The 15,713-nt window shown below is 36.3% G+C and overlaps 1 protein-coding gene across 3 annotated transcripts; it reads left to right on the forward strand.

The window, feature by feature from the left end:
* Positions 1-5,225: 5,225 nt before the first annotated feature.
* On the forward strand, positions 5,226-13,459 carry LOC114534445 (caspase-7-like). 3 transcript variants are annotated; one of them, XM_028555884.1, is made up of 4 exons: positions 5,226-5,419; positions 9,529-9,775; positions 10,152-10,568; positions 12,425-13,459. In XM_028555884.1, the coding sequence occupies exons 2-4, from the start codon at positions 9,538-9,540 to the stop codon at positions 12,787-12,789; spliced, it is 1,020 nt and encodes a 339-aa protein (XP_028411685.1). In that variant the 5' UTR covers positions 5,226-5,419; positions 9,529-9,537; the 3' UTR covers positions 12,790-13,459. The 3 variants fall into 3 exon arrangements, with proteins under 3 accessions (XP_028411685.1, XP_028411686.1, XP_028411687.1); XM_028555885.1 differs by having other exon boundaries at positions 9,537-9,775; XM_028555886.1 differs by having other exon boundaries at positions 5,226-5,404.
* Positions 13,460-15,713: the final 2,254 nt, after the last annotated feature.

Raw genomic sequence — 15,713 nt, forward strand, 5'->3', positions numbered from 1 at the left:
ATTTGGATAAACAACGTTTACATTAAGCGTGTTGGCTTTGACCAAATAAGGCGTGTAGCTAGCGGGTTTACATGGCCCTCGCACTTTGAGATATTCGTAGTAACCTTGAGTATAGTCTCAGAATCAAAAAGACTATAATAAAATCTTTGCTCGAGTAGGCTTGCTTGAAATAAACAAACGAAAGATCGATTTCCGACGTACTCCTGCTCGTCTGTTTTTCTAATTATTAATTTGCCGTGGACGTTTTGTAGTTTATCAATAATTAACGAGCAACAAGTACGAAATGTGGAATACTTAGTTTATCATCGAAATGTGGTTTTATGTACGACTTTCAGATAAAAATTGAGATGATTTGAGATGTTTTTGTCTTCGTTTTCGACCTCAGGTACATGCAAACATTCTAAACGTTTCATTTCGAATAAAATTGTGCACAGCTGTCGTTGAAACAAGCATTTCATAACAGCTGGGGATGTGCATGTCTTCTAAAGAAAATGAATAATTCCAAAAGTTTTTGTCCGAGGGTCGGGTTTTCGTATATTTATCTTGTATTAATTCTAAAGTGTCCTTGTGCCATGTCACGTTAATTTAGCATGGTCAGGAAACCGAAAAAAGCATCCGAAATTTACGAAGATGATAACTCGACGCTGGGTTCGGCGGGAGCTTTAACTAGGGGTTTAGTACCTTGTATCGGAAGATGATCCCTGGTTCAGTTTTCCTATTAACAATAAGTAAGCAGCTGCTGCATAACACTGATCTCTGTTGATCTCTGGACCTCACAATTGGGGCGTTTTATTTCTTACTCTAAAACTGTGTTTGTCGAAATGAAACATCAGACGTTACTGCTACAGGACGTGAAAATGGTGCATAAGGGTGAATGGCGTTCTACGTTTTTTAGAAGGGAAAATTATGATATCATTTTCACGCCATCATCAGTTTTAGTCGTTTCTCAATCTACATGTAGAGGAGGGCGCTGAGGAGGTTTTTGTATATATAGCATTCTCTCTATTAAGCCCCCGAGGGCTTATTCTTTCCAGACTCTTTGGAGGGGGGGTTATTAAAGAGGGAGGGTTTAATTGAGGGGGAGGCTTATTTAGAGTTATCCATAAAATCTCAGACAATTTTTCGCAAAATGTAAGCTTATTAATACGTTCATAGTATTATAGGAAAACAAAATACACATCAACACAACAGCAAGTTTTAAAATGTTGAAGTGCAAGTACAACAGTTCCAACAGTTACGCTTCAATGTATTTCATCATCCTCATGCATCTAATGGGGATGTTTCTGTTGGTAACTTTTTCAAACTTCCAAAACCCATCCAACAATTTTTTGTCTTCATGTTCATGCACTGACAGCCAAAGATCATACATTTCTTTTAATACTCCTTCATTAGTTTATTCCAGCTTATGTCTGCCGCTTAGATGTATTTTGTTTAACCGCCAGGGACTATGACGCCGTTAACTTTACCCTGGTTTAGAATGTTATTCACGGCAGGTGTTAGGTGGCAGCTAAATGCATCCCATGCAAACAGGTGACCTCCACCGAAAGAAAAAGTTATCGCGTATCACGTTGCAAAAGAATTACTCCGTCAATGGTTCACCTATCCACCCGTTGTCACTGCTTGTTAGAATAAACTTATTTTTAAACCGTTCATTCAGCTTTTTTTTACCTCGCGCTTCGCCCCTTTAAACATAATGAATGGCTTCTTGGTGCCGTCGGCCGCTATATTTTCTTTTTTTAGTAATCGGGGAATTTAGTAAGATTTACTGTGTGTGTTACTCGTTTTTCAATTGAAGTATTTCAGATCATATCGTTCCACAATAATGTATGCACATTATTAGTTTGTCAACAATTTGATCGAATCCTTTTCGAGCTATAGTTGTACACCGTCTTACCGTGAACCCGTTTCTTTTTTTAAACTTTTCAAGCCATACGTACGTCGCTAAAGTTTAGTGCAATGATGTTCGGGCTTCTTTTTCCATTTCTTCCTGCAGTTTTGTGGCTATAACCTTGACAAATTTTCGTCACACTCGTATTCCTGTGCTGCGTCTCTCAACCATCCACACCAACAAGTCTTCTTCCAATTTATCCGAAGTGATATGTCTCCCGCCACCATCCAGTCGTTGCCTTTTCCAACTCGAACTTTTTTTGAGCTGTTCAGATTCTCCCTTTTTGTTTTCCAATATAGAATACTTTTCCCCTCAATCTTGTACTTCTTGGATGCTGCATGGATCGAGCTGGCTTCAGCAAAGTGGAGGTTTCCAAATTCAAATCGGTAGAATATCCACATACTTGATCACTTTATGAGATGTTGATTTCAACCGGTCTTCTTACATAAACGATTTGGAATTTCTAGGTTTTTTTTATCAAGCTATGCACTTACAAGCGATTATACAATATGAACTTGCGTTATAGCCTGAACAGATTTTCAAGAAATCAATCACAGATGCAAATCGCACCTGATTGGATTTTTTTTGTTTGCATAGTAACGAAGTAACGGATCGTTTTTCCCGATAATTTGCAAAAGGGATAGTTTTAGTTTCATTGTATCAAAACTCAAATCAGTATGCCGATCCGATTGGCAAGAGTTCAAGGAATATCCTTGGTCAAACTATTGCAAATTCGAAACTGTGGCTCGTGGGTGTCACATCTACAAGAAAGTCTGGAAGCCTGAGATAGAAAGAAGCTCGCGTGCAAACATGATAGAAGGGAAGAAGTAAAGATTTTCGACGACTTTGCAATTGGCGTTCGCAAATTGATACCGTTGTATTGATCTCAACTGCCCCAGAAGAAATAATTGTGGGCATGCATTTGCCCATTAAAATTTCGTTTCTAAATTTTTGGAACGTGGTGGGTGATCCTTACAATTCTCACCGACCGGAGCAACGTTTCTTGAAGATGGACTGGTGGTCCCGGGACACTATTTTGCTTATTCGACCAATAAGAAACTTATAGATGTGCAACATAAGGAACTACTACGCCGAGTACTACTGCACATAAAATTGAATTGGCAATTATGGATCAAAAAATCAAAAACAAATTACTTTAAATAAAAAGTCGAATATAAGGAGACTTCTGAATACACGAGGGGGACGATCTTAATAGATGGGGGAGGGGGGGCGCTTAATTGATTTATTCTTCAAAGGGGGGCATTTGGGAGGGAGAACTAAATAGAGAGAATGCGGTATAATTATACTATTTACAAGTTCTATTTACAGTCCCCCTTCCCTATCAAGTACGCCAGGACGATGCGAGGAAAGAAGGGAAGGGAAGGGGGGGGGGGTTCTAGTGGATAGGAACTTTTAGAATTATGCAAACTAAAAAGTGTTAAAAAATTTTTCTCGTTTTTCGGTCTGTTGTTACATGATTCTGGTGTCTGCATTGGAGTTTTTTTACCAGACGATTGTGCTATTCTTGAGCTGGTGCATGGTTGCATTCCAAGATTTTTCGAAAGCTGTTTTTAGCGCGTTCCAGCGCAATACTTTTTACAGATAATACTTGTTTGACGTCCTTTTCCTTCCTAGTAAAAGGCAAGAAGAAAGCTACATCAGTTTTCCCTGCTTTCCCTTCTGTTCCGGCGTCCCAGTTCCTTCCACTACGTCAGCATTGAAAAACTATGACAACTAACTAATAGGAAATGACATTTTGATGTCATTTGAAGACTGGAAACTAATTTCACTGACCTGAGCAGGCCGATTGTGTAGAAGGTTAATAATTCATGATTGAATTAATATAATTAACTAGAAATACATGCATGCAGCAAACCCTCGCCATTTCAAACGAAGCAAAATATTTCCTGAGCTAGCCAGACCTAACCTTCAATATTATGAAATGTCCTAAATGTAAAGCCGATAGCTGATGTTTCAAATTTTTCGGAAACAAACACAGTCGTAAAGATGAAGTGAAATCACCCGTTTTTCTGCTGCTTTCCGTTGCATTAAGTTATAGATTTCACAGTTTAAGTGAGAGTTAATAATTCATTATAGCTAAACCTTCAAAACATCAAAACAGCACAAATAATATAAATAACCAAGCAGTGAACGTCGAATGTTGTTTTTCGATTATTAAATTCATGCAGTTATTGCAGTCGACTCTATAACCTTTAAATGATATTTGTTATATTAAAACTCCGAATTACACTTTTAAGAACTCTTTTTGAAGTTAAAACGATGATGTAAAGCCTTAAATAGTGGGTCACGTCTTCGCAAAACCGAGCAAAACGACATACTGTACCAAGGTCATAAAATGTATTCGTACAGCAAATACGAAATAAACCTCGAAATAAACAAAATAGACTCCTACCATTTCAAGGATTATAAACGAGTTGTTCCTTTTCACCGTTAATTCTTCCAGTTCTGATAATATTTTAAACTCTTCCATTGTTTTATCTGTTATTTGATTCCACATTTCATATTGTAATAGTGTTATGTACTGTAATAGTGTTATGTACAGATTTGATGCTACACTGGACTGAAGCAATTATCAAAAACGAAGCCAGCATTAAAGGAATATCCAAGGAATCCTAATGGATAAACATCAACCGCCAAGAAAGGTCTGTTTATTTCGATTCTGCCGCGTGATATCTTGGTGGTACAGTGTTCATACAGGGTTGTGGTCATGCTATGTTATTGTGTATTATAATATTAGGTATTTTACCTGAAAAGAAAAGCTAGGTTGTGGGTAAACACCACTCTTTGAAATGCAATTCCACCATGCAGTTTTGAGTACGGGAAAACCCCGCCGGGTTCCTAGTGTATAGTTTAATGACTTTAATAAGGGGATTTTAGATTTGAATTGTAACCTGAAATATTTGGCAAAAGGTGTCTAAAAGGAACTGTTAAATGCAATAACTGATAACCTATTTTACCGTAAAAAACTAGAACGTGGGCATAATGCCGATTCCTGGTAATATGCATGTATGAATTGGGTGTTTTACCGTGAATCTTTCGCTATTCGCATGAAACAATAAAGGTTACCAAGGGTCAACCTTCACAAAGAAAGGATGACGAAGCACAAACTAAACTGCAATAGTTTATAGTTACTGTTATTAGTTACTGCACTGAAATGAACGGAGTCATATCAATAAACCAAGATAAACATTGCGTGGAAACCACACTAATGATGACATCGTAATCATTTACATTAAGTAAAAAAACGTAGCCAATAAAGATATCAGATAGCGTCTTTTTCAGTATTCACCTAAGTGATTTATAATCACGACAGGAACCGGAAATAACCCCTGCAACTACAATGTGTATAAATGTATTCGACCGTCTGAAATTTGAACCAGAAAGAAGTCACTATCAGGAACAGATATAGTCGCAAAATAACAAGTTTTTCATTGGGTTTGATAAACACAAAACTGAAAGATTCTGTCCTACACAAGTTGACTGACACAGACGACGGTAACTAACAAACAGGTGAAAAATTTGTGAATATATTTTAGATGCAATCAGCTTGTATTCAATCTAAGGTGTATACGTCAACCTTTTGAACTTTTATTTTCATGTCTTTGCCTAAATGTGTGCAACAATGCCAACAAAGGTAAATTTCCCAGTTGTGTTCGAAAAATCATATTCAACAATAGTATCTATATATGCCAAACCGGTTTAGGGAACAATCCCTTTTGAAAATATATAGCTATATAAAAACGAAAAGATTTGTAAGATCGCTTAATCAGCAAAGCCTTCAAACCTGATTGTTTATATATTAAGAACATGTCAGGCTTTGAGTTTGGCTAATTTACACTTGATCGCCTACAACCACCACGTAAGCATTAGGATTTTTCATTCAATCCCAGGCGGATGTCAGAGGTTGGGGACCTACAATCATTTCGTGATTGCATGATTTAGAATTATTGCTGTAAAGAATACGAATGCATTGCATTGGTTAAATTTTGTTATAGTTTCGCTAAACATTTAAATTAATAAATGGGATGGGCACAAGCCCACTTTGGTAGTATACATAAAGAAAATAATAATATTGTAGAATAAATGTGAGAGAGAAGTAGGTAATCCTGATTAATAGATTCAACTGGGGAAAACCCCGATTCTAAATAATAAACAATCATGATAATAAGTGGTGATTTATGCATTCAAGATCTTGTCTGAACGTACACATGAAGTGACCATGAATGACACCAACGTCAGGGGGGGATCAAGACTAATGCAACTTATGCGATTAATTTGCCAAAATTTCCAAACACAAAGAAATAAATACGTAATTCAGGAATTGGCGTATTAAGACAGTAAGACTAGTCTAAATTAAGACACGATAAAAAATACTATACTGGAATATGGTATATATTCGGCCACGATCGAGTATATATACATATTCCTGTATATCCTTGTAGCTAAAGTTTAGATTGATGAATAGACACAGACATAGATAGAGATGTGGCAGGTGTAGCTTCGAATTTCGTTTACACTTAATGTACTCCAATAGTCGTAGATAGCACGAAGGTGGATAATTTGTACGTAATTAAACGTCTACACTGCGCGACAGTCAAACTTAGATTAAAATGTGTGACCTAATGTCAGGCAAAGGCTAGCAATGCAGTGTAGCCTGAGGGCAATTAGCTATACAATAGAACAATAAAGCACAATGTTGTATTAATTAACTAACATTCCGGCCTCTAAAGGCAATTAGCCTTTACTAATACTCGACCTGGCTAATAGTATGAAATATTCGGGCAATTGTACTTCGTTAAACAAATTGAATTATAGTGCTCTACTTATCGTTCAAAGTACCAGCTGCTTCCAACAGAGCGATCTTGCAGATGGGTCGTGTCAAAACTGTATGGCACAGTATTGGTTTTACCCTGAGCAAACAATTTGGGGGTCGATTTGCTTACACTACAGGGTGAGTAAAAAAAAACTGACACCTTTTAAATTCAAATTAGTCGCATAGCGGCTGTAATGTGACAGAAGTTGCTTAAAATAATTCATAGATATACGAAGCATATCATATTAATTAACCTAAAACATAAAGTTTGTTCCCATTGGGAGTTAAAATGCATTCTAAGCTCTGTAAATACAAAAGAACAGTTTTATCAAATCGTTTTTGTTGATTGTACATGGGTATTGTCATATTACAGCCGTAAGTTCGCCGCTAATTTGAATTTCAAAGGTGTCAGTTTTTTTACTCACCCTGTATTATTTCATTGTTCTATTGTATTGTTCAAATTATTTGCATAATTTAAAAGTATATGCAAATTATTTTCGTTTTTCGTCGCTTTTCTTAGCAAACTAAATGCTCATTTCCTTATTACCTGCATGATAAGTCAAGAAGCAATAAGGGTAACTTTATAAAAAATTCATGGTTGACTCGTGTTCGTAACTGAATGTGACATATTTGTGACCATCTTCTTGGCTTTCAGCGGCTCATATATGCGTCGACTGCGCGCATATTTTGTGTACTCGATCTGGTTCATCTATTGCAAAATTTAATGATTAAGAAATAGAAAACATTTTCCGTCAAATCAAAAGATTTTAAAAAATTATTTTAATTCGATTCAATTACAAATTCTCATTACATTACTTCGCTTGACAAGTTTGGCGTTTTTACGTATACAGTTTTAGTATACACCCGACTATTGTCTATTACAAATCCTACATTCTGATAATCTGATTGGCTACTCAACCATTGTCTATACGTGATGTTTTACTAGATATTAATTTCGTGATTCGAAATTAACATATCTAGGTACAGGGTGTATACTAAAACAATTAGACAACTCGCCTTCGTTGTCTATGAGCGAATAGTCAACTCAGGCTTCGCCTTCGTTGACTATTCGCTCATAGACGACTCGGACTCGTTGTCTAATTGATAAATAGAAGCACGCTTCTCGACCAATCAGCAATGACGTGCTATAAATGGTATATTTTAATTAAGAAATAGAAAACATTTTCCGTGTTTTTATACAGTTATAGAAACACGCGTGGGAGTTTGAGAGAACGAGAAATCAGTGGGAGAACGAGCCTGTAGGGCAAGTTTTTCCACGTTATTTCGAGTTCTCCCAAACTCCCACAAGTGTTTCTATAACTGTATAGAAACACAAGAAAAAATGTTTTTTATTTCTTAGCTTTTATAGTATAACTCAATAAAAATATTTTATGCAAATATTATAATTCGATTCAATTACAAATTCTGATTACATCGTTTCGCTTGTCAAGTTCAGCGGGAAAATTCCCGTGTTTCTATACAGTTATAGAGACACGCTTCTTGACCAATCAGCACGCACGTACTGTAAATGTTATATTATATAATCCCCGAGCCGGTGCGGAGCACCGTGCGAGGGAACTAATTCCGCTCGGATATTTACACCTACGATGTGCAAATGCGAAATCAAAGTTGTCCGCCATTATGCAATGGACCTCACGCCATGGACAGTCTTCTACGTTATGCGCATGCGCCAGAGTGAACCACTAAGCTCTTGATTGGTCGAGACAAAAATTTGTTTTTTCAAATGTCAATAAATGAACTGTCAAGTTTGCAAAATTTTGATGAAATTTATAAATTTTATGTTTTCATAAAATAAAGAATATATGTATTTTTAATTAAATTAGAAGGAAACTTGAATGTGGTCAGGACTTTTCACGGTTTAACAAATAACAAGACCAAATTTTTGACCGAATTCACCGTGTATAATACAGTCGGAAGATTTTACACTTGATAATATTTCATCCACAGCTTTAAAAAAGTAATTCTTTTGTGGTAAACACAACTTTAATATTCTCAAATGTATTTCACTATAAATCTGAATGTGTTATGTGATAAACGACATTATAATTTCATTTATAAACTCCGTTTTCATAATGACAAAAAAAAAGAAAATCAAAACATTCCCGTGCAAAAACCAGTCGAAGCGTAACATAAAACTTCGGAAGTTATATGAGACGTCTGATGTTATATTTCATGGTAATTAATAATTAAAATGATTTACCATAACACTGACTATAGATGAATAACTTAACTTCCAGAAAAAGGTAAGAATCTTGTCGTATTTTTGCCATTTTTTCACAAAAATATGAGGGTAAACTTTGATTCTTTAAAAATATACGACCGTTGCGAGTTGCTATGACTACAGTGCTTCCACGTGCAGAAAAATATTTCCACACTTTTCTCAATTTCTTTTTTTCACATTTAAACCGAAGCGAGGGGTTTCTGCATGCATGTATTTCTAGTATAATTTATTAAATAGGCATGGGCAATTGACCATTCACAGACCCCCATTCCCCTCAGTAGCCCCGGCTACACAGGCGGTTTTTGACGGCGATTTTCTTTCGATAAACTTTCATTTTGAAGATGTTGCATGTTTAGTAACGAATCGTTGATAAGTATTTTCAAAATTATGTCTGTTTAACTCATAATGACGAGATTTCGCAATATTGGCAGGGCCTTATTACTGATTTCTAGCCTGCATGGCTGGTCACAGGCGGAGAATCCGAAGCGTTACATTTCACTTGATCTTAATTTAAGACAGCCGCTGACAATATAAGAAAGAGAATTTGACATGGATACAATTTAGTTCTTTAGGATGCCTCCAACATTGCGACCACGCAAAGGTCAAAACAAGACCGAAAAGACTAAACCGAAGGCAGAAAAACAAGTAAGAAATTCTCGCAAAAATAAAAGGAAGAATGACGCCAAAGATATAGTGGACGGTCCGCCAGATTTTGACTCTACTGGAAAACGATTCAGATTATCAGATAACGTAGATGGTGGTCCTGTGAGATTTTATCCTATGGCAAGAAGAGGGCCTGTTTTTATCATAAGTATGCATAAAGATCACTTTTACAGTAAACTTGTTGAATAGTGCGATATTGCTGCAATTTTATGGGATATTGATGAGAATTTCTTTACAAAACTAGCAATCATGGTTTCCACAATGGAAGGGAATTTCCTCGCAATTCACAAACACAAGGAAGGGGGGGGGGGGAGATCTGTGTTAATAGGATATAATTATGCATTCTTTTCAAAAGTTCTCTTTTGTTTCTCTTTTTTGTTATTGCTACCCCCTATGAAGATAGTGATACGCAAATAAGTGGTGGAAATCCTGCTAGCAATATGTTCAGTAAATGATTGTATGTCGATCGTGTATCGACAAAATGATCGTGTAAATAGACATTAAACATGCTGTTTCCCTTCCAGACAACTATGCTGGCAATGAAGATTATTTTGCTTATCGGCGAGGAAGTGGTACAGACGTTGGAAAACTTACAGACTGTTTTGGAAGGCTTGGTTTCTCTTATATTCAGTGTTTCAATAACCTTTCATGTGATGAGATGAAGCAGTACATCAGTGATTTAGCAAGCAAAAACTGGCGCATATGCATCGACGGGGGTGTCGACTGTATCGTTATAGTGATATTATCCCATGGTTATAGTTCTGATGATGTGCGCGATGGAATTATGGGCGCTAAAGGACAATCTGTGACTGTTGATGAATTACTGTCACCATTTAGAAAATTTAATTCTTCACTGGTCGGGAAGCCAAAAATATTCATGATTCAAAAATGCCGAGGGAAGGAAGTTAGTATGGGAATCCGAGAGCCGAATGCTTTGGCAGGTAAAATGTCTTTTAAAATAACATGTATATAACGTGTGTTCTGATTGGCCCAAGACCGTGTTTGGATCAGGCCATCAAAACACGGAAATTTAATTCAAGAGGCGCACAACGGTAGGACCTCCGATGTTGAGGTGGTCGCGGTTCACTACAGAAATTCTTTTTTTAACTTAAAAAAATATGAAAATCTGTTAATGCCATATTGCAATCCAAGTTGCTCTAAGTGAAGAAAGATCTTCAATCACTTAAGTTACCCAGACCAGATACACCCAATGGTCGAAAATGGACCAATTTTTTTAGACACCATAACTGACTACAATCATGGACAAAACCTGTTCATAACACCGTTGGTAAAGTACAATTTTCATTTCATTCCGATTAACTTACTTGTTTCATGCGATATTCTCCCCCCATCCCCTTGGCAATGTTAGGTTTAGCAAGCAAAGGCAACTTGAAAAGATATCCAACATTGATTGGGGGGTAAACGGGGGGAAACACTTGCTTCAAGTTGCACCAAAGCATTTTTTTAAGATTTTGAATACTTTTATTAACTGTTTTGTCCAGGATTGTAGGTTTTAACGCTATAACGACGGAATTGGTTTTATATAGTTCTGGATATTTTTGTCTGGAAGTTGAAGCTCGAATAAATAAAACTTGTGCAGTATTTAGCGTTTTACAAGCTATAAATATAAAACGTCTATCATCTATCTGGAAGAAACAGTTGCTATCTTACTTAGACTGAACGGAATACAACACATTCAGGTTCACGTCCATGCCAATTATCTTTAAGGTCTACCATGAAAATTTTATGAAGTTAGTTTTACTACTTTTTAAGTTATCGTGCACGAAAGTAGGGGGAATGAGAATTCTTGTTTGCTTATAAGAAAAGCGACGAAAAAAGTTTTGCATATATTTATAAATTATAGAAAACAATACGATAGAACAATGAAAAAATACCGGAAAAGTTTTATTTATTTCGCGTTCAGTTCCGAGACAAAAAATATTTAGAACTAAATAAAACTAATCCTGGTTCTAGCGTTAAAACCTAGTTTCTTCTCGTGTTCACGAAAATTGTGTATTTTCCACCATTGGGTCATTTGGGTGTGTCTTGTCTTGGTAACTATAGTGATTGAAGATTCCTACAAGTCTTTTTTCACTCACAGCAACTTATCTTGCAATTTGTCGTGAAAAGATTTTTATTTTTTCAAGATAAAAGAAAAAAATATATAATGTTCTAAATCACCTTCATTCTCGCATTCTTTGCATATTTTTTTGGAAAAATTATTCAGGATCGCTTAGGAATACATTTAAGTTCCCATCCCCTGAAATATTTAAAACAGAATAAATCATGATTTTTTTGTAGCGGACCACCTTAACAGATAAGTTGCTTGAAACCAAGATTCGCGCAGCGTTTTTTTGGGGATTAAGTTTTAATGCGGCTTTAACAAGTTTATTAATTGGTGAGGGTAAATCGATTTTGATTTTCGCAGTTCACTCGATGTAGGTAAATTCTAGAGGTTTTAAGTGGTCTTAATTTCGAGTGGAATTATTCACACTTCAAATTCAGCTACAATTAATCGAAAATGTTTAAGCGAGAAATCCAAGCCATTTTGAACGTTTCAGACACTTGCCGAGCATGCGCTGTTGGTCACTTTATGCTCACACGCACTAAAATAGCGGGTACTATACGCTGCCTAGTTCCAGTTCTGTCCTATTGTTTACTCTGTGGTTATACGCCATAACAGTATTTTAAGTTCAAACTTATATAACGTTTATAAAACTAAATGAACTCAATAGTGGTTGACAAAACAGTTACACAGACTGCCTTTTTGAAATATTTTGCACTGATTTCGTTTCAGCTGAACCAAGCGTAAATGCATCAGCATCGTCGCTTCCATCTGTCCCGTCGGAAGGATTGCCATCACATCCGAATGTAGAAAGCTCGGGTTATCTTCCGCTCCAAGCCGATCACTTGATAGCATTCTCAACTTCCCCTGGTTACGTGGCTTACAGAGATACCGAATGTGGTTCGTGGTATATTGATGAATTAACTAGGGCCCTTTGTGAGGAATACGGGAGTGAAGGAAGAAGAAATCGAAATCCTAGACATTTGGTCGACGTCATCACGCACGTGCAAGGAATGGTTTCAAACAGGATCCAAGGGAAATTCAAAGTTCAGATGCCAGAATTCAGAAGCACTCTACGTGGCCCTATATATTTTTGAAATTCTAGTGAAAATTATGAAGACACTTCAGGATGATTCTACGTATTTTATACCATCGCATGAGTATATAATAATATTTGTGTTTACATGTGGCTGATTGTTGTTGCTATTATTTTTTTACTTTTTCGTTAATAATTATTTAACGACGACGAGTCATCTTTGAGCAGACTCAAAAAGACAAAACTGTGTTAAGTAGGGGCGTGGCGACGGTAGGGCCGTAAGAGGATGTGACACCCTACAGTAATTCACCACGTTAGAATTTACGAAAATGCTCTATTATCGGTCTAAAATAGGAGAATGAAAATTCGTCAGTAAAAGTAAATTCGCCACAGTTCCAAAAAACTAAATTATTGCCACGAATATTTAGTGGGTTAGTCATGCTGATTGATCATGCGCAGATTTGGCTGATTCCAGGGATCTAAATCTAGGCCTATGATTTGAAAATTGGCCACCAACCATTGGGAAAGCCTTTATCACTTGCTCAAAGTTGCATTACTGTCGCATTCTATGAGTCATTTAGGCGAAAAAGTTTGGCATTGATTTTTTATCAACATAATTACATCCCTTGATCTTTGGCCTGTCTCGTTCACCACGCCTTTGGAGTTGACTCGTAGATTTTTTAAAACTATTTTAAAAGAACTAAAGCGAAACAATTTAGGATATAAATAATTGAGGGAAAATACATATATATATTTTACTTTTACACTGAGTGCATTTTTTTAGTCACTTGCTGCCTCCTTACGATTGAAATTTGCGAATTTCGAATATACCCATACCTAAAGACTATGCAACTATAACTTTGTGAAGTGTATAACGTCCGAAATCCTTGCCCAGAATTACAACTCTAACTTCATTCATTTTATAATATATATTAAATGCTGTTTGCCATTACATTCGAAAATCTTGAAAGCCTATGAAAGTCTGCTCATGCGGCTGTGAAGGGCCAGAAAAACAAATCGTGCTTTACCAGCGCGGTCGAAACAGTCGTAATGGAGATCATCGCCTTAATTACACATGCTAGAACTAAGCGTGTAATATATTCAATACGAAGCTAGTTTGAATATTCTGAGTTTCTGACTTAATGCAATATTAGCAACGACAGGATTGAGAAGCGTTTTGAGAGGATCCCCCCCGCTCCCCTTTTCAATGTTGAAAGGTTAATACAATAGTTAAGGTTTAGGTTTGTGAAGTGCATTATCAAAGTCAACATTGTACGGGGTTGCGGGGGTTCAAAACATGCCAAGGTTTGCATAAGAATATTAATATTTTAGTTCTCCTATAGTTGTCCATATAATTTTTGCCTTGATTGTAGGTTATTAGGCCTACCTTCATTTGAGCGATGCAATAAATTTGTAGCTTCCGACATGTCCAGCAGAAAGGTGAAAGTAAGCATGATTTTGAAGTTTGCGAAAATGAAAATCCGACTAGTCTCGCTTTCGTGTACTCGCGCCACAGGCCTCTTACTCTTTTTCGAATAGGTCGACTTTAGTCTCTAACTTTGCAAAAGTGTGAAATATTTGTGTGGGTTAAAAAATCCCGTTTTAGTGGATCCCAGGAATAGGTTGTCGGGGTAGAGAGAAGGCACAAGAAATCTAGGGCACAAAGAGGGGGGGAGGGGGGTAGATGATCTGTGCAATGGTAAATAACTGTAAGCAAAATAGTCTTTGGGAGACCTTTGAGGCTGCGCAACAGTTGAGAAATTATTTCCATATTATAGTTATTGGGCTCCAATTCGTTTTCAGGCCGGTCGTGTGAGTCGTGTGTGTGCGCTTGTTGATTGAAATACGTCACAAATGGGAAACGGGTTTTTAAATATAATTTCATCAAGGCAGGTATAATCTACTTTGGTCTATAAAAACAACTGTTCATGTCTTTGCGCCCAATCAATGATATCCGTTCACCAGTTGTTATCATATTCCATGCACAGTGACAGTGGGTCAGGAATGTATACGCTATACTGGTGTGGTTCTTGGATGTAATCATCGTAGTCGTATTTCTATCGCATCGGCGGCTTGTTTGAGTAAACACGCGGTATACTTTGCCCTTCCAACCGAGCTTAAAATCTGAAAATAAGTAACGTCTTGCTAAGTAACAATATATTGAGGTCTAATTCAGAACTTTGAAAAGGTATAACAGTATATTGAGGTCTAATTAAGAACTTCAAAAGAACAAAAAAAAAGGGCAATGAGGGTATGTAATAGGGGTGTGCACGCTGGTGGCAAGAATAGAGTCGTAAATAAGACGTGGATAATGTATAAATATGCAAGGTTTTATATATATATATATATATATATATATATATATATATATATATATATATATATATATATATATATATATATATATATATAAATTTGATTTCGATATGAAAGGGTCAAGGAAATACATATGAATAAGTGGGCATCCACGCGGCAGTAAATTACTGTGATTATAAATAGAAGAGAAGCAATTTAGTAAACACAGTGTTTGAGAAATTCACTTAAGGTTGGAAGCAATGGTATGTCGGTAAGGTAGGAGAGCTCTATAGAAACATCGGCACGTCAAAAAATGATGAAGCTATGCAGTCATACATTCCAAAAGCAGTTGTAAATATAAAGTGCATTTGCACTTATTTATTATGTACATCAGGACTGGTTAAGTTACATTTTAGGAATGCCATTGTGGTGTCACAAATAAAAAAATCTTTCTTTAAAAATTATAATATTATTCATGCATCGTATTATCATCATTTTCCTTGCCAATTAAACACACTTAAAACGACAAAAAAGATAGTTTCATCATCAGTTAAAATTAAGTAATTACACTTTTTTAATCCTCGCAATTAAATCCTCCAAGAAGGAGGCAATTTGCCGCGGGCACTTAAAGAGGGGCCAAAAAGAATGAAGATACAAGCGAACGAAGCGGACAATAAAGTATTTAAGGAC

The sequence above is a fragment of the Dendronephthya gigantea genome, unplaced genomic scaffold, assembly GCF_004324835.1.
Source record: "Dendronephthya gigantea isolate DGI-Jeju-01 unplaced genomic scaffold, DenGig_1.0 000101F, whole genome shotgun sequence".
NCBI classification, from domain to species: domain Eukaryota; kingdom Metazoa; phylum Cnidaria; class Anthozoa; order Malacalcyonacea; family Nephtheidae; genus Dendronephthya; species Dendronephthya gigantea.